This window comes from Leucopleurus acutus, assembly GCF_964270905.1.
Source record: "Leucopleurus acutus genome assembly, chromosome: 2".
Taxonomy (NCBI): domain Eukaryota; kingdom Metazoa; phylum Chordata; class Mammalia; order Artiodactyla; family Delphinidae; genus Leucopleurus; species Leucopleurus acutus.
The window spans coordinates 14515996-14535463 of record NC_139143.1 but is presented as its reverse complement, the minus strand read 5'-3'; the positions used below and the strand labels follow the sequence as shown (position 1 = coordinate 14535463).

General features: G+C 37.0%; 1 protein-coding gene across 3 annotated transcripts in view; it reads right to left on the bottom strand.

Annotated features, from left to right (window-relative positions):
• KCTD3 (potassium channel tetramerization domain containing 3) overlaps positions 1-19468 on the bottom strand; it is a 68185-nt gene that overhangs the window by 34436 nt on the left and 14281 nt on the right. For all 3 annotated transcript variants that reach the window (XM_082834449.1, XM_082834450.1, XM_082834451.1), the window contains exons 9-10: positions 11140-11330; positions 931-1046 (exon numbers count right to left, since the gene is read on the bottom strand). In XM_082834449.1, the coding sequence (XP_082690575.1) occupies positions 931-1046; positions 11140-11330 (307 nt within the window). The remainder of the gene's footprint in view (positions 1-930; positions 1047-11139; positions 11331-19468) is intronic.

The window sequence follows — 19468 nt, the reverse complement described above, 5'->3', positions numbered from 1 at the left end:
TGCGTTCGCATGTCCAATCACGTAAGTTAGTTCACATGTCTGGCGTGCACTGTCACGTGCATACATCCTCTACAAGTGGTTGTACTTTACTGTACAGTACTGTACAGAGTACAGTAGTACAGTATCTTTATTTCGAGCTCAGGATATCTGGAAGCAAGCGTAAAGGCAGCGGTGATGTAGCTGGTACTGCTAAGAAGAGATTCACGACACAGGAAATGGCAAGGGGATTCTCTTTATCTGAGGAGGCACTGTTAGTTTTTGAGGCACAGGACACAAACATAGAACAGTACACAGAGGTTGCAGCAGACGTTCAGAATGCAATCCAGTGCTACCGTGTCATCTATGACGAGAAAAAAAGAGTTACTACCCAGACATCGCTGGATCGCTTTTTCAAGAGGGTAGACAGAATTGAATCCAGCAAGGAACCAGAACCTGTGCTATCAATGTCAGGCGTGAGTGAAATTGCAGCTTGTCTTCCGTCGTCTATTGCTGAGGATCCTTCAGCTCTACCATCTCCCACCTCCTCTCCCTCCTCCAGTCAGTAACTCTTCCTGCCTGTTCACTCGATGCCAGCCCCTGGATGCCAGCTGTTGTACTGTACTACTGTACTTCTCAAGGTACTGTACTGTAACATTAAAAGTGTTTTATTTTTTGTTTGCTTTTATGTATTATTTGTGTGAAAAGTATTATAAACCTATTACAGTACAGTATTATATAGCAGATTGTGTTAGTTGGGTACCTAGGCTAACTTTATTGGACTTACAAATTGGACTTACAAACACACTCTTGGAACTGAACTTGTTCGTATGCAGGGGACTTACTGTATAATCAAAACAGAAACAATATGAATTCCACAATAAAGCAGATGCATAATCAGCGTGAGTTTCAGAAATAATTTCATTTCTGCAATATGCATTAGTTAAAACCAACCTGCCAGTGCTGGGTGACAGCATTCCACACTCCCACTTTCCCTGTATGACTCGTGGCCACCAACTGGTTACCGATGAAGAAGAGAGCGTCTACAGGAACACCAAGGCTGAACACTCCTTACATGATAATAAAAAATAGAGGTTAATCAGTCACCATCTTTCGAATTAATCAAAACCCAGATTAAAAACATCTTTTAAAGGCATCTCATTTCTACAAATTATGTTTCAGACACTTTGGGAACCAGAAATAAGAAACCTGTAAGCTCTTAAGCGGCAGACAGAAGTCTACCCCAAGTAATCCCACTCTGACTGAACAGCTTGTTACCTGAAGCTGTGGCTCCCAAACCTAGCTGATCATCAAAACAACCGTGTAGATTTCAAGTGAACAAAATAAAACAGAAAGAATCCTGGGATTCCTGGATTCATGCCAGACTCGCTAACTCAGAAAACCCACTGCACTTCTATAAAATCCACAGGAGATTTAGCTGCAGCCTGTGCATGGACCGACACAGACTTGGCAACCTCAACTATCCAGAATGTATCTAGCAATCTGGAAATAGGCAAAAAAGAGAAAAGAACAAAACGAAACAGCAAGAAGTCACACTGTATTCAAAACAAACATTCAGGCCTTTATCAGAGCTTATTTTAAACCTCTTGTTTCTCAACACTGCAGATCTCAATTTAATTCACTCCAAAGACACTAACTATACTAGGCCATGGGATTAAAAAATATGAGAAGATAAAAAACAGGGATTTAGTGTAGAGCACGGGGAATTATATTCAATATCTTGTAACCACCTATAATGGAAAAGAATGAAAAACAAGTATATATACATATATATATATATATATATAAAATATCCGAATCACTCTGCTGTATGCCTGAAACTAACACAATACTGTAAATCAACTAAACTTCAATAAAAAAAACACAAATAAACGTAAGAAGACTGGATATTACTAGGAACTTAAGATTTAAAGGAAAAAAATACAAACAACCAATTTTAATGCAATAATAACAGAAGGATGCACAGAGTACAGTAATAACCAGAGGAGTAAAAGAGGGCAGGAAAAGGAGCTTGAGAATATTTCTAAGAAGCCATCTGAGTTGGGTTTTTTAAAAAGGTGAAAAGGAATTCGTCAAATTGGGGGATCAGGAATGGGTAAGCCTAGGGAACCTGAGGAAAAAAGGGAAGAGGGGTTGCAGGTGAGGGACCTTGTAAGGACAGCCCACATTAATAGCGAGAGAGTCAAGAATGTCTCGGCTCACCTTGGTGTAGCATGTATGGCCCTACACAGTTGTCTCTCTTTAGCTGAGTACTACACCAGCAGGGAGGAGACTCTGGGTCAGAATCCTGGCTCTGACAGTACCTTTCTTTGCCACCTTCAGTTTCCTACTTCGCCACCTTCAGGTTCTTACTTACCTGATCTATAAAATTGGGTCCAAGCTAAATGTCTCAAGGCTCACTTTCACCTTAAAAATGTTATAATCCAATTTTGACATTTAAATAGTATTCTATTACTTGAAAAGCACCTTATGAGAAATACCTTTTTACCTAATTATTCTAGAAAATAAGCCTCACTATAAAATATTGTTTTATGTGTATCTTTAGCTGTTTCAAGTATGTTTTTTTATTTTTAAAAAAGTACCCCCAAAAAATAAAAGTACCTAATGTGTGACAACACGAACAATTTTCTCAGCATCTAACTGAGAAAAACAAGGATTCACAAGGCTTTGAAGAACTCACGGGGAGAAACAAACCAATTAAATGCGACTGTAATATGTTAAAAAGCATAAGCCAGAAAAGATAACTGATTTCTTTCGAATCTTACATGAATGAGGGATATTTCTTTATGTTCAGAAGTGTACTATATACAAGACCAGTGGCAATAAACAACACCTTGAAAATTCTTAACCAATCTTGAAAAAGCCAGGCATCTAGCAAAAAGAAAAATGATATACACTGGACAAAAATGAAAAACAAACAAATCTGGAAAGTATTGCTAAGAATGTCTTCCATATGTACATTTTAACTTTTATGTACTCATAAATACATATTTATACACATGAATAGATAATCTCAGCCCAACCTGTCAACCAAAAAAACCAGAGCAAAATAAAGCACAACACACATACAAAAGCTAATAAGCTCTCTGATCAGAACTGGCTGAGAAATTAGCTTGCCACTTCAAAGCAGAGAGTAATCATTTCACACGCAACTTCAGGGACTCTCATGTATTAGTACTTTAATCTTGATGCTAGACAATTTTTCAGAACATGTTAAGATAACTATATTCAGTACTATGGGCTATGTGAAAGGTAGAAATAAAAACAGGAAAACCAACAAACACTGATTACTCGAGAGAAGAATGAGATTCTGGGAAATCAAGGAAGACATTCTGAATGATCTCAAGAAATTTCAAGTGTCACCCCTGCTTAGACTCAACAATGCTGACCCCTATGCACAGGGAGGACACCAGTATAAGTAATGACGAGCTCCTGTCTTAAGGGGCCCTGCTTATGGCGGCAATCCAGCAGCAATGTCTTATGTAAGTTATAACAAAGGCGCTCAGCCTCTGGGGAAGCTCTATCATGGATACACCAGTCCTAACAATTTTCTTCCGATGGTGCCGTCAGGTCCTAAAGAATATCTGTAACAACAAATAATCTCTTTTACATGAACAAATTACCATCTACCATCTCATAAAGTAGCTACTGACCACACCCTTTGTTTTTGGGGGGGGAAAGAAAGCAAGGCATAAAATCTCCTTCACTAATTGGTATGTTACAAGTGGCAATTTGAAAAAAAACAAACAAACAAAAACCCCACAACTGATTTCTTTCCTGTATACTTACCAGTATATTATAATTTCAAAATTTTTAAAGTATTTTTTTTTTCCCTAAAGTTTTAGGGGAGACTTTCACTGCCAGTCATGATGGAATAAATGGCATCAGACTATTCCTCATCATAAAAAAAACCTGGCCAAAATACATGAGGCAACTGTTTTTAGGCACCGGACAACAGGGAGCAGAAGACCTGAAACAGTAAATACGTAAGATAAGCCCCACGGTCACACTGGCTTCCTGTATAAGCTCTCCCGACCGCAGCGAGGTGAAACCCAAGGGAAAATCAAGTGAGAGTTTCTCTCAACTGAGAAAGCTGAGATCAGAGTCTAGAGCTGCTGAGGCAGCTAGAATTTATGAACAAGGTGTAAGAAGGAAAGAAGCGTGGGAGTGGAGATGGCGCAGAATTTGTATAGGGGTTTTCCTATGCCTCGGCTGAGACCAGGCTGCACCTGGGCTGGGTGAGAATCCCCGGAATAAAAGAGCGAGGCTGCTGTAGGCCTGGGAGCTACGTGGAAACAGCAGAGGTCATTTGTGGGTGGATTCAATAGTTCCAGCACAGGAAGACTCACTCTTCAGGCATTCAGTAAAGACTCCAAAAAGATAACACCACACCCTGAGTAGGAGTCATACCCTAAAATAAAAAATAAAGGTGAAAAAGGCTACCTATCCTTAACAACGCAAAAAAAACAAGCCTAGAAGGATAAAGATCCTCTGGTAATTTAATTGCCTGCCAGAATAAAACTCACGTCTTTTAAAAGAAGACGGCATTGTTACTCCCTACATCATCATAATAATAATTCATACTCCCTACATAATGTATCATGCACAAGCCCAACATATAATGACAACTTCCCAGACATGTGAAGAAGTGGGAAAATGTAACTCAAAATAAATGAGATGGTGCAGACAGTGGAATTAGCAGACAAAAACTAATAAAACAGCTATAATGAATATGTTGCATTTAGCAAAAAATAAGGCATGAGTGAATAGACAAGAAATCTCAGCTGAGAAACAAACTAAAACAGAATCAGAAAAGGTAATTTTAGAGTTGAAAAGTCCAGCATCTCAAATAAAAAACTTACTAGATGGACTTAACTGCAGATTAAATGAATACCGCAGCAAAAGGGCAAAAGACAGTAAAGATATTGATCTAAACTGAAGAAGGGGGAGAAAAGAAATTGGAAAAATAAATAGCGCTTCAGTGCCATCTAAGGCCAATATGAAGTAGCCTAAAATGTAACTGAATTTCAAAAAGAGGAAGACAGAAGAGGGAATGAGGGAGGGATGTTAGGGAGAGGGAAAGGGAGTGAGGTGGGGGGAGTTGGAGAGAAAGAGAGAAGAGTCCTCCCTCAATGGTGTCAACCAAAAATGTCTCCAGACATTTCCACAGGTCCCCTGGAGGACGACATTATCCCTCGTTGCAAACCACTAATCTATGTACAGACCTATTACAAATCAATAATAGGATGACAATCTCATAAAAAGAGGGCAATGATTTTAAGACACTTCTCAAAAACACAGTACAAATGGTCAATAAGGACATGAAAAGATGCTCAATATCATTAGTAGTTAGGGAAATGCAACTAAAACCAACATTAAAATCACTGCACATCCACTAGAATGGCTCAAATTAAGACTGACAATAAAAAAGTGTTGGTAAGGGTGCAGAGCAACCAGAACTCTCACACATTGCTGGCAGAAATGTAAAATGGTAAGAACCACTTGGAAGACAGTGGCGCATTTTCTCATAACATAAACCATACACTTTTCACAGGTCCCAGAAATTCCACTCCTAGATATTTAATTTAAAAAACGTCCAAAGACGCAGATGTAGAGAATGGACTTGAGGACACAGGGAGGGGGAAGGGTAAGCTGGGATGAAGTGAGAGAGTGGCATGGACTTATATATACTACCAAATGTAAAATAGATAGCTAGTGGGAAGCAGCCGCATAGCACAGGGAGATCAGCTCGGTGCTTTGTGACCACCTAGAGGGGTGGGATAGGGAGGGTGGGAGGGAGATGCAAGAGGGAGGAGATATGGGGATACATGTATATGTATAGCTGATTCACTTTGTTATAAAGCAGAAACTAACACACCATTGTAAAGCAATTATACTCCAATAAAGATGTTTTAAAAAAAATGTCCAAAGAAAGATTGCTACCTTCATAGCAGCTTTATTCCTAATATCTCCAATCTGGAAATAAACCAAATGTCTACCAAGAGATGAATGGAGAAACAAATTCTGGAATACTACTTCAATGGAATACCACTCAACAATAAAAAGGAATGAACCACTGATACACTCAACAACGTGGATGAATCTCAAAAGCATTCTGTAGAACAAAAGAAGCCAGAGACAGAAGAACACACACTAACTACATAACTCCACTCATGAAATTCTAGACAAAAGAAATCTAATCTATGCTGACAAAAAGCCTTAACTGCTGTGTAAACAATGTCGTCTATCCTGAACATCTGTTCCCTTTGGGAATCTGGAATCTTGGTACAGGCTAGGCAGAGGGTACTTAAGTGACTAGCCTCTAGTAATAACCTTGGGTACCAAGTCTCTAGTGAGCTTCTTCCCTGGTAGACATCTCACAAGTTTGTCACAATTCACTGCTGGAGGATTAAGCATGTCCTATGAGATACCACTGGAAGGGAACTCTTGAAAGCTTGTACCTGGTTTCCACTGAACTTCACCCCATGTGTCTTTTCCCTTGCCAATTTTGCTTTCCATGCTTTCACTGTAATAAACCATAGCTCTAAGTACCTCTACGTGCTGAGTCCTCTAAGTCCTCCTAGCAAATCACTGAACCTGGGAATGATCTTGAGGACCAGACACAGATATAAAGGAATGAAATCCAAGGACTGAGCCCTGGGGCATGCCAAGATTTTGAAATTAGGCAAATAAGGAAGAATTATCAAAAGGAACTGAGAAGAAACAAAGAGCTATAATAAAAGTCAAGGGGCTTCCCTAGTGGCACGGTAGTTGAGAGTCCGCCTGCCGATGCAGGGGACACGGGTTCGTGCCCCGGTCCAGGAGGACCCCACATGCCGCAGAGCGGCTGGGCCCGTGAGCCATGGCCGCTGAGCCTGCGCGTCCGGAGCCTGTGCTCCGCAACGGGAGAGGCCACAGCAGTGAGAGGCCCGCGTACCGCAAAAAAAAAATTAAAAAAAAATAAAGACAATAAGGTGTCCTAGAAGCCAAAGAAAAAGTCTTCAAAAGGAAAAGAGTAATCAACTATATCAAATATTATCAAATGACAGTTCTAACCAGATGAAGACTATAAATGGATCCTAGGATATAGCAGAGTACAGATCATGGGTCACACTAACAAGAATAGTTTTATAGAGTGGTTGGGGGCATAATTAGAGCAACTTCTGAAGAGAAGAGGAGGATATAGAAACAAGATCAGATAACTACTCTCTCTTGCTTTAAGAGGAACAGAAAAATGAAGTAAAAACTGGAAGAGAACATAGGGTAGTTTTTGCTGTTGATTTTAAGGCAGAATTAAAGCACAGCTGTATGATGATGGAAATGATCCAACGGAGTGGAATAACTTCTAGAGCAATGTCTCCAGTAGGTAGAAGGAAATAGGACATAGTACACAGCTGGATATAAGGAGCTGGCCTTAGATAAGATCAGAGACAATTTAATCACAGAAATAAATGTGATAATAGATTATATGAGCACAGATACACATAGATGGGCAGATATGATTGAAGGAATTTAGGAAAAGTCTCTCCTGGTTTTCTCTATTCTCTCAATGAGAATGACAGAAGATGTTGGAAGTTTAAGGAAAAAGAAAAAGGTATGAAACAGTCATCTAGGAGAGTGGCAGAACTGACAAGGGTAATGTAGTAGGATTTCTGGGTAGCCTTTAAAGGCCCACTTGAGAGTAGAGGCCACGGACTGAGACTATCGTTTTGTGTGCATATGCATTTCTTTTTCCTCACCGCCTTTAATATTCAGGGGGAAAGGTCGATTTGGCCAGGGATGTGGTTTCTCCAGGTAGGTAAGGCAAAGGGAAAGATACAAGAAAACTGAGGCTCTATGCTAGAGTGATTATAATGATGGAATCCAAGCCTATAAAAAGGGAAGTAATGAGTGAAGATCCCAGTGGAGTTAAAGAATTTTTGAGTTGGAAAATCAGAGTTAGTAATTTCAAAGGCATGAAGGATAGTAACCTAGAGGGCAGCTGAGGACTACATCAAGCGTAAATGCAGATGGTATGAGATTCGAAATGTGGGCAGGCGCGGGGACTGGGGGAGTAGCTGGGAGAGAAGGGAAGGAAAATGGCCTAGAACAATGATTCTCTTTAAGTATAGTCTAGGAATCCTTGGTCTCCGAGAACCCTCTGGAAGTCTGAAGTCAAGACTATTTTCATGGTGATATTAAAGCACTACTTGCCTTTTTTTTTTTTTAAACAAATTCTCATTATCTCAAGAATGTACAGAGGAGTTTTCCAGAGGCTACATGACATGTGATGAGGTCACCATTTAGCCAATGGCATCTGCATATGTGTTCTTATATTCTCTAGAATGGTTTATGATGGTAGGCTGGGGTATAACTAAGTTTCCCAAGACTAACTTAGTTTGGCCTAAATACTTCCACTATGCTTTTATTAGTCATCTTCAGTTACATCTGCTATAATTATTTTAAAATACAAGTTTTCCTTGTGCCTACAAAGAAACACAAGAAGTACACTTTGTTGTTTTGCAATATTAGTTTTTAAAATGTTCTGAAAACCTTTCTTAATTTTTAAATTTTACCTAAAACTGTTTAAAATATTTTATTCTAAAATAAATTATTTTTAATGTATTTTTCTTATACTTAACTTGCCTTTCAATCCATAGCTGCACCATCTAAATCTAACAGTGCTGGCAAAGATACATATGACATAGTAGAGTTCTTTGATTCAAGGAAGGGAGGACTCTAAAACAAACTGAGCAAAACTGTATATAAAAATTTTAAATAACAAAAGTAATCTTTCCTTCAACTATATAGATATTAATAACTTGCCTTATTGTGCCTATGCAACAGAACAATTTTGAACAGTATTATAAAGCCAGCTGTGGGTTCCTTGAGACCAAATACTCAGAGTTTAAAGAAATATTTTAAATGAAGATGGAAAAAGTGTTTTAAAAGCCACAAATTGTTACAGATTTTCAAACTAGATATGAAAAAGCCACTGAATCATCCTACAGGGTAAGTTATGGCATTGCACTGGCTAGAGGAGGGCACACAATCACTGGGAGACTAAGAAAGCTAGGACAGATGGCGATGGTGAAAGCCTGCCAGATGAAATGTCAGTAAAAGAAACCACAACACTGGCACTTTTCAATGACACAGTAAGTCCTCGAATTAAAGACTGGTGCAGACAGTAGGTTGTCTGCAAAACTGCATTTTTGTCTTACAAAAACGAATACACAGATGTGGCTGGACCTGGTGTTTTGTTTCTGTGCATCCAGTATCAGTACCAGCCAGTCGTCAGAGATCTTTCACCTGAGTATCGGCCACAAACACACATGGTGTTGAAATATTCAAAGTGTTGAAAACGTATGAATATCACACTTTATCCTAGAACATTCCTGTTGATCTTTGCACTAATGGTGCAAAGCAATGTTGGGTAAAAAGAGTGAGCACCTTAGCATGAATCAAAGCAGTGGCAGTAAACTGTACTGGTAGTGATTAAATTCCTCTCTGCCGCACACTTTGAATGGAAGAAAACAAGGCCAGCTGAACTTAAGAATTTCCTGGATGAAGCAATCTGTGTAAGAGTATGTACTGACTAAGTCTCAATTTTGAGTGTATGTCTTCTGAATATTCTGTGTGACTAAGTACCATGACTGTGTCGAGGAGAAGCATCTTCCCAATTGCTGGAGCTGAGAGGAAACCAGCTGCTCTTCTCTTAGCGTACCATTTTCATGTGAAAGCACGACTAACAAACTATGGTATTCAGATTTGGTTATTTGGTAGACTTTCCTAAAAAGGGAGAAAAGTGGACCTGTTACTTTAATGATACAAACTCAGTGTTTCAAGTGAATATCAGACTTCTGGAAAGTGTTTATCTGCCACAGTGAGCATGACAACTTCCTACCACAACAGAGTTCAGAGGTGTGATCAGTGGTTATAGTAAAAAAAATGTGATTTTTTTTTTTTTTTTACTCTGTTGTACAATGAAAGGTATCAACACTTGAAGATCTACATGACTCAGAATAAACCAACACTTTCCAAATGACCAATGCATCATGTTATAAAATTATGTAAGGACAAAAGATCCATTCAAAGTACAAAACAGATTGATGGATTTTAATTTAACAGAGTATGATCTGTATGAACAGAGTTCATCGATATCATTTCAAAATTTTGGGACAGAAACAAACACTATCCACAATTATCTGAAAAGACTATATAAAAATATGTTTTTTTTCAACTATGTATCTGTGTGAAGCCAAATTCTCTTCATGTAGTTCAACCAGAGTAACAAAACGTAGCAGACTGAAAGCAGAAATAAGTATCAGAATTCAATAAAACTTTAAAGAGGTTTACAAAATTGTAAACCATTGCCACTCTTCCCACAAAAATTTTTGGAAATATAGTTATTCTTCATTAAAAATGTTATTCGGGGGCTTCCCTGGTGGCGCAGTGGTTGAGAGTCCACCTGCCGATGCAGGGGACACGGGTTCGTGCCCCGGTCCGGGAGGATCCCACATGCCGCGGAGCGGCTGGGCCCGTGAGCCATGGCCACTGAGCGTGCGCGTCCGGAGCCTGTGCTCCGCAACAGGATAGGCCACAACAGTGAGAGGCCCGCGTACCACAAAAAAAGAAGTGTCATTCATGTTACCATGCAATCGGCTTATTTATGTTATTTTTTTAATTAATAAGCAGTTATTAAAATTTCAGTTTTAATTCCTATTATGGTAAATATCATTAGATAAAACCTATACAAACAAAAACTCTTAATGGTCCTGAACTAGAATGTCAAGTGAAATTTAGAAGAGATTTAAAAGCTTGAGACTTTCTGGCCTAGAAGCAACAAATGAGGAGGAACACGAAAGTTATTCACCCAATCTTCAGGCCCAGTGGTATGAAAGAGGTGGAGAGAAAGCAGCCACCACTAAACAGGATTCAGGAAAAGCACATTCTTACAGAGCAGTCAGGTTTCAGTTTTCTTCCCTCCTTACCAGATCATTCCTCTCACATCGAGCAGCCCTGTATATTACTGGACCCTGAAAATAAGATGCAGCAGCTCTAGCTAACTAATAACTAGTCCAATAACCAGTTCTAATATTTATGGGCAATCCCTCTTAAACTTCAGAATATTACGTGTAACAGCGTACACAAGATTTTTCCTACCAATTTCACTTCCACTTCCTCCATCTTGGACACTCCATAAGATGATGCTACTCTCTGAGGCAACAGCGACCATTTTGTCTTTGTCTCCATGTGGACCTCCAACCACTTTTGCATTTAGAGCTACTCGTTCAATAGTCCAATCCAAATATGGGCTTGTAAACACTTGTTGCCATCCTGAAGATTCTTTGATTCTGTTAAACAAGAACAGACACATAAGTGAGACTCAGCAGCACTTAAGCAAAAAAACACAAATCAATGTTTCAAAATAAATTGAGTCACAGCTATTTATCTACCTTTATATTTATTAAATATAAAATTTCGTTGATCTATATCCTCTACAAAGCCAGATTACTCCTGAGGGACCTTATATTTACATACATAGAACATACAAACCACTTAAAAGGAGCCTAGAGTTCTATACTTCTCCAAAGAATAATTTAGCCAAGTCCTTCAAATTGTAAAAACTTTAGTAACTTTAAAAAAATAAAGGTAGTACTGTTCACTTTTCTACACAAAAATTTGGTACTGTGATTATCTATGGATAGAAATAGTCAACAAAAATCAGAGTTTCAGGCTAATTATTATTCCTTTCAGTTATTGATCAGTTATTGTTACTCTTATTAACTGAAACTCAACCAATCTTTTTTTTTGAAACTTCAGATGACAGTCTATTCATGGAAACTAAGATAATGGAGTGATCTGGTATACAATGTATACTCCAACACCTTGGCACAATCAAGTGAATAAAATGTGGGGCTTTGGAAACCATTCTCTGAGGACTGGATTTTAAACGTTTTATTCTAAATGAAAAAAGTCTCATGAGCCTATTCATTCCCCATATGTAAAGACTTATTATCATGATTCAGATTTGCAGTTGACTGAATAAAAATGCTTTAATATTTAACTTCTGATAAACACACTTGTAAATTTTTAATAGTTTTTTCTGTTCTAACTGAATTTAAGTCTTTCAGACATGTATTCTCTGTGATTATACAGTAAGTCTTCATACACTTAAAACCTACAGTTAAGCAATCATGACAATAAATGACCTGAACTTTAACTATGAAGTATCTATTTTTTTAAGTTATACCAAACAAGTGATACAAACAAAATTGTAAAGATTCTCTTTGCCTTACCTAAAGAGAACAAATAAATGTGAAGAAAATAAGTGTTCCTTTATATACTACATGACATATTCACCACAAAAATCAAACTTCAGTATTCATAAATGATGATCACCTAACCTAAATAAAATCACTTTAGCTTCATTTTTGTTTAAAAATGCACAATAAATACAACTATAATTCACAAAAATATGCAATTCAACCTTCTTAGTAATTTCAAGAACTAATGATTTGCTTAAACTTAAAAGCAATACACAGAAACATGTATTATTTTTTCCTAGGCAATGGATGGTCTGTAATTACCCACTTCAGCCACCAGATGGGATTCATGTGTTGAAACACACAAATGGAAATTATCTAATAAACTCTAAATACTGACAAACATTGAGAAATGAAATAGAGATGGCTCTTAGGAACTGTCAGACTGGACACAAAGCAAGAATTGCCAGCACTTCAAGCATAATGATAATATGCTGCTATGTGGATGCAGACATATACTAGGCTCAAACACTGTTCAAGAAAGAGATGCTGTATCTATTTAATGAGGTGAATGATGTAATCTTGTGATCATTAATTGAGGAATATAAATAATAAAGCTAAATACGATCTAATCTTTTTAAAAATAATAAAACTAAATACGATCTACTCTTTTTAAAAATACTATCTAATCTTTTACAAAGAGTGTACTTCTAAATAATTTTTCTCTAGAAAAATTAGGGGATTATAAAATAAAGAGATGCCAAAAAAGAGTAAAACAATCAGGACAACATATTTGAGAGGGATTATAACAATTACATAATTTAACTCAATAAGATATGTGAATTTACTTCTATTTTTAAGTTAAAATTAAGTACAAAGAAAAAGCAATATTTGTTCTATAATTTTCCATACATGTGATACAAAATTTCACGTAAGTAAAACAAGACAGAACAAGCTCAATTGATATTATAGCACTCCATCTCCTTACTGCTGCCTAGTAAACCAATGCTCTGAAGTTGGAAAAGCTATGCAAAGAATATGGTTATCTTCCACATTACGATCTCAAAGAAAGAGAGTGGAGGGGACATGCCTTACAAGGTTTTGAAATTTACTGTAAGCATGCTGAACCGCAAATTGTATGACAATAGATATATATGTCAAAGAACCTAAGTGTCTAAAATGGCAATAAGAACATACATACCAACAATTGCCTTAGATGTAAATGGATTAAATGCTCCAAACAAAAACACAGACTGGCTGAATGGATACAAAACAAGACCCATATATATCCTGTCAACAAGAGACCCACTTCAGATCTAGGAACACATTCAGACTGAAACTGAGGGGATAGAAAAAGGTATTCCATGCAAATGGACATCAAAAGAAACCTGGAGTAGTAATACTAGTATCACACAAAATAGACTTTAAAGTGAAGACTGTTACAAGAGTTAAAGAAGGACACTGCAAAATGATCAAGGGATCAATCCAAGAAGATATAACAATTGTAAATACATATGCACACAACATAGGAGTACCTCAATATATAAGGCAGATGTTAACACCATGAAAGGATAAATCAACAGTAACATAATAATAGTGGGGACTTTAACACCCCACTTACATCAACGGACAGATCATCCAGACGGAAAATCAATAAGGAAACACAGGCCTTAAATGACACATTAGAACACATGGACTTAATTGATATTTATGGAACACGCCATCCGAAAGCAGCAGAATACACATTCTTCTCAAGTACACATGGAACATTCTCCAGGACAGATCACATGCTTGATGACAAAGCAAGCCTCAGTAAATTTAAGAAACCTGAAATCATATCAAGCATCTTTTTCTGACCACGCTATAAGGTTAGAACTCAATTAACAAAGAACAAAACTGTAAAAAACCCCGCAAACATGTGGAGGCTAAACAATATGCTACTAAACAACCAATGGATCACTGAAGACATCAAGGAGGAAATCAAAAAAATCCTAGAGACAAATGACAATGAAAAGATGACAATCCAAAACCTATGGGACACAGCAAAAGCAGCTCTAAGAAGGAAGTTTATAGCAATACATCTTACCTCAGGAAACAAGAAAAATCTCAAATAAATAACTTAACCTTACACCTAAAGTAGTACAAGAAAGAAGAACAAACAAAACCCAAAGTTAATAGAAGGAAAGAAATCATAAAGATCAGGGCAGAAATAAATGAAATAGAGACAAAGAAAACAACAGCAAAGATCAATGAAACTAAAAGCTAGTTCTATGAAAAGATAAACAAAACTGATAAACCTTCAGCCAGACTCATCAAGAAAAAAAAGAGGGCTCAAATCTATACAATTAGAAATGAAAAAGAAGTTACAACTTACACCACAGAAATACAAAGGATCACAAGAGACTACTACAAGCAACTATATGCCAATAAAATGGACAACCTAGAAGAAATGGACAAATTCTTAGAAAGGTACAACATACAACCTTCCAAGACTGAGCCAGGAAGAAACAAAAAATAAGAACAGACCAATCACAAATACTGAAATTGGAACTGCGATTAAAAAACTTCCAACGAAAATCCAGAACCAGACGGCTTCACAGGCGAATTCTATCAAAATTTAGAGAAGAGTTAACACCTAGCCTTCTGAAACTATACCAAAAAATTGCAGAGGAAGGAACACTCCCAAACTCATTCTACAAGGCCACCATCACCTTGATACCAAAACCAGACAAAGATAAAACAAATAAAGAACATTACAGGCCAGTATCACTGATGAACATAGACACAAAAATCCTCAACACAATACTAGCAAACCAAATCCAACAATACATTAAAAGGATCATACACCATAAATTAAGTGGGATTTATCACAGGGATGCAAGGATTCTTCAATATCTGCAAATCAATCAGTATAATATACCACATTAACAAACTGAAGACTAAAAACCATATGATCACCTCAACAGATGCAGAAAAAGCTTTTGACAAAATTCAACACCCATTTATGATAAAAACTCTCCAGAAAGTGGGCACAGAGAGAACATACTTCAACATGATAAAGGCCCTATATGACAAACCCACAGTTAACATCAGTCTCAACAGTGAGAAGCTGAAAGCATTCCCTCTAAGATCAGGAACAAGACAAGGTTGTCCGCTTTCACCACTTTTATTCAACATAGTTTTGGAAGTCCTAGCCACCACAATCAGAGAAGAAAAAGAAATAAAAGGAACAGAAATTGGAAAAAAAGTAAAACTATCACTGTTTGCAGATGACACAATACTATACATAGAAAATCCTAAAGATGCTACCAGAAAACTACTAGAGCTCATCAATGAATTCAGTAAATTAGCAGGATACCAAATTAATGCACAGAAATCTCATGCATTACTACATACTAACAACGAAAGATCAGAAAGAGAAATTAAGGAAACAATCCCATTTGTCACTGCAACAAAAGGAATAAACCTACCTAAGCAGGCAAAAGACCAGTACTCAGAAAACTATAAAACACTGATGAAAGAAATCAAAGACAATACAAACAGATGGAGAGATATACCATGTTCTTGGATTGGAAGAATCAATATTGTGAAAATGACTATACTACCCAAAGCAATCTACAGATTCAATGCAATCCCTATCAAATTACCACTGACATTTTTCATAGAATTAGAATAAAAATTTTACAATTTGCAATGGAAACATGAAAGATCCCAAAAAGCCAAAGCAACCCTGAGAAAGAAAAAACGGAGCTGGAGGAATCAGACTTCCTGACTTCAGACTATACTACAAAGCTGCAGTAATCAAAACCAGTACATTTAGGTTGTTTCCATGTCCTGGCTATTGTAAATAGTGCTGCAATGAACATTGGGGTACATGTGTCCTTTTGAATTATGGTTTTCTCAGGGTATACGCCTAGTGTTGGGATTACTCGGTCATACGGTAGTTCTATTTTTAGTTTCTTAGGGAACCTCCATACTGTTCTCCACAGTGGCTGCATCAATTTACATTCCCACCAACAGTGCAAGAGGGTTCCCTTTTCTCCACACCCTCTCCAGCATTTACTGTTTGTAGATTTTTTGATGATGGGCATTCTGACCAGTGTGGGATACCTCATAACTCTAGAGCTGAGTTATCTTATTTTGAAGAGCTCTCCCTCCTTCCCACAACTCCCCACTCCTTTCCCCACTCCCAAATCCATAATTTCTGCTCAGTGCTGAAATGATTTGTCACACCAGATTCTGTCAATTAGGGTTTCCCTTTGCCTATTTTCCTTCAAGAGATGGACCCCAGCCAGATAGAGGGATTTGGAGGTTAGTTAGGAGACCCTCCAACTAAAAACACAACTGTGGTTTGGAGAGGGTACCATACGAAGGCAGAAATATTAAGGACACAATGATTCTTTCTTTGTGGTCAAGATGGATGAGCTACGTTTATTAGAGCAATTTTGTTTGCCTCTGTTGTTGTTGTTCTTTTTTTTGTAAAAAACACACTGTATATCAGCATAAAATCCCTCACTGTTTATTTTCTACTGGACCTTTCTCAATATAACTTTCACTGTTTTCTTTCCAACACCTCACTGCCAAGTTGATTAGAAAGGCAGTTGATTCTACCTCTCAAAGGTTAAACTGTGAAGTTAAACATATATGCAAGTCTTTCTCTTTAACACATAAAAATGCTTTATCTTGTTTCTCTTCCATCTAACCCAACACACAAAAATACTCAATCTCCTATTCTGAATTCTCAGCAGATAATGAAGGGAATAATTAAGATGATCAACAAATAGGCCTATGAAACAGAATCAAGAGCCCAGAAATAAACCCAAGCATACGCAGTCATCTAGTATTTGACAAAGTCATCTAGTATTTGACAAGCCAAGAATAGTGTATGGAGAAAAGGCATTTTCTCTTCAATTAATGGTGTGAGGAAAATTGGATATTCACATGTTAAAAGAATGAAATTTGACCTGTATCTTACAACACTCACAAAAATAAACTCAAAATGGATTAAAGACTTAAATGTAAGACCTAAAACCATGAAACTCCTAGAAGAAAACATAGGAAAAATGCTCCTTGACATGTGTCTTGTAATAATTTTTTTTTTGAAAATGACACCTAAAGCACAAGCAACAAAATAAAAAATAAACAAGTGCGACTACATCAAATGAAAAAAGCATCTGCACAGAAAAAGAAACTATCAACAAAGTGAAAAAATAACCTATGGAATAGGAAAAAATATTTGCAAACCATATATCTGATAAGGGGGTCAATATCCAAAAAATATAAAGAACTCATACAACTCAATAGCAAAAAAACAAATAATCCAATTAGAAAATGGTACAAAGGACTTGAATAGACATTTTTCCAAATATATACAAACGGCCAACAGGTACATGAAAAGATGCTCAGCATCACTTGTCATCAGGGAGATGCAAATTAAAACCACAGTAAGATATCACTTCACACTTGTCAGAATGGCCATCATCAAAAAGACACGAGATAACAAATGCTGGTGTGGATGTGGAGAAAAGGGAACCCTTGTGCACTGTTGGTGGGACTGTAAACTGGTACAGCCACTATGGAAAACAGTGTAGAGTTTCCTCAAAAATATTAAGTATAGCTCTACCCTATGATCCAGCAATTCCAGTTCTGGGAATATATTCAAAGGAAATGAAAACACTAGTTTGAAAAGATATCTGCACCCCCGTGTTCATAGCAGCATTGTTTACAATAACCAAGACAGGGAAACAATCTAAATGTCCATCAATGGAAAAAAAAAAAAGTCTAAAATTAGATTCAAGTATATAAAAATAAATATAAAGCAAGATAAAGGGGGCTTTCATATTCAATGAGAAAGGATGATTTATGTAATAATCAGAACATAATTAGCCACCCACTTGGAAGAAAATAAAACAGATTGCTAAATCTAACACCATATACAAAAAGTAAATTCCACATGGATTAAAGATCTAAAGTGTAATATAACCTCCAAAAGGGAAACAATCTACACAAATACTCTTCATTAATACAAGTGACAGGTTGTAAACTGAGCAAGAAAAAAGAAATATAGAAGTAAAACCTAACAAGGTAGAAAATTAATGAATATAGGTGAAAAATATTTCACTGTGCTACTCTTTCCTTTTTTAAGGTTTTAAATTTATTGATATAAAAAGCTGTGGAAAAACAATTTATTAAAATGATTACACTTAAAATAATTTGAATATTTTCCTTTCTTCTGAAATCTTTTTATTGGCATTGTGTTGAGTGATTTAACTGTGCATGAGAAAATCTAATATGTCCTTAATTCTTTCCCTTTGTCACTTTGCATGGGCATATTGCTCTGAAATCAACACTCAGTGAAAGCAAAGAAAAGTCACGGTCAAAAGCAAAAACAAAGAATGGAATATGTAACAGCATCATCTTTCTTACATTACTCACTCAATGAGTGAAATTTTGTGCAATACCATGTGTCCCTGTCTGGCAAGTCACAATCTTTAGCACTGCTGTGCAGTAACATAAATGATGCTGTTACACCTGGATAACTTGGTATAAGCGTTATACAACTAACTCCTTTGGAATCCCCTATCAAAAAAATGTACATAATATTTAAACAAACAAAGCAAAATCTAAAACCATTTCTCAATTTAGGTCCATAAGCTGGTAAGTTCAAAACAACACTCTTGAAAAAAAAAAAATTCGGGCTTTCCCTGGTGGCGCAGTGGTTGAGAGTCCGCCTGCCGATGCAGGGGACACGGAATCGTGAGCCGGTGAGGGAAGATCCCACGTGCCGCAGAGTGGGCTGGGCCCATGAGCCATGGCCGCTGAGCCTGCGCGTCCGGAGCCTGTGCTCCGCAACAGGAGAGGCCGCAACGGGAGAGGCCACAACAGTGAGAGGCCTGCGTACCGCAAAAAAAAAAAAAAAAAAAAGAAAATCCCTTTTTCAAATCAGTCTTGCTTCATATAAAATCATCCCTGAAAGAAATCATCCAAAAAATATTTTTCATACTACTCAATAAATAATATTAAAAATACATATCAATAGAACGCTCTCAAAATGAAAAGTGTGCACCAAATCTCTACTGCAATGAAAATATAAAGTGCAGATTACTGATATAAGGTCTTTTTTTTTTCCTTTAACACATATGGCAAATCTCTCATAAACTGAGGGGTTTTTTTCTTTTATTCAATATATCTGGGATCCTTTAAATGTATCTGTAAGCTTTAGAAGA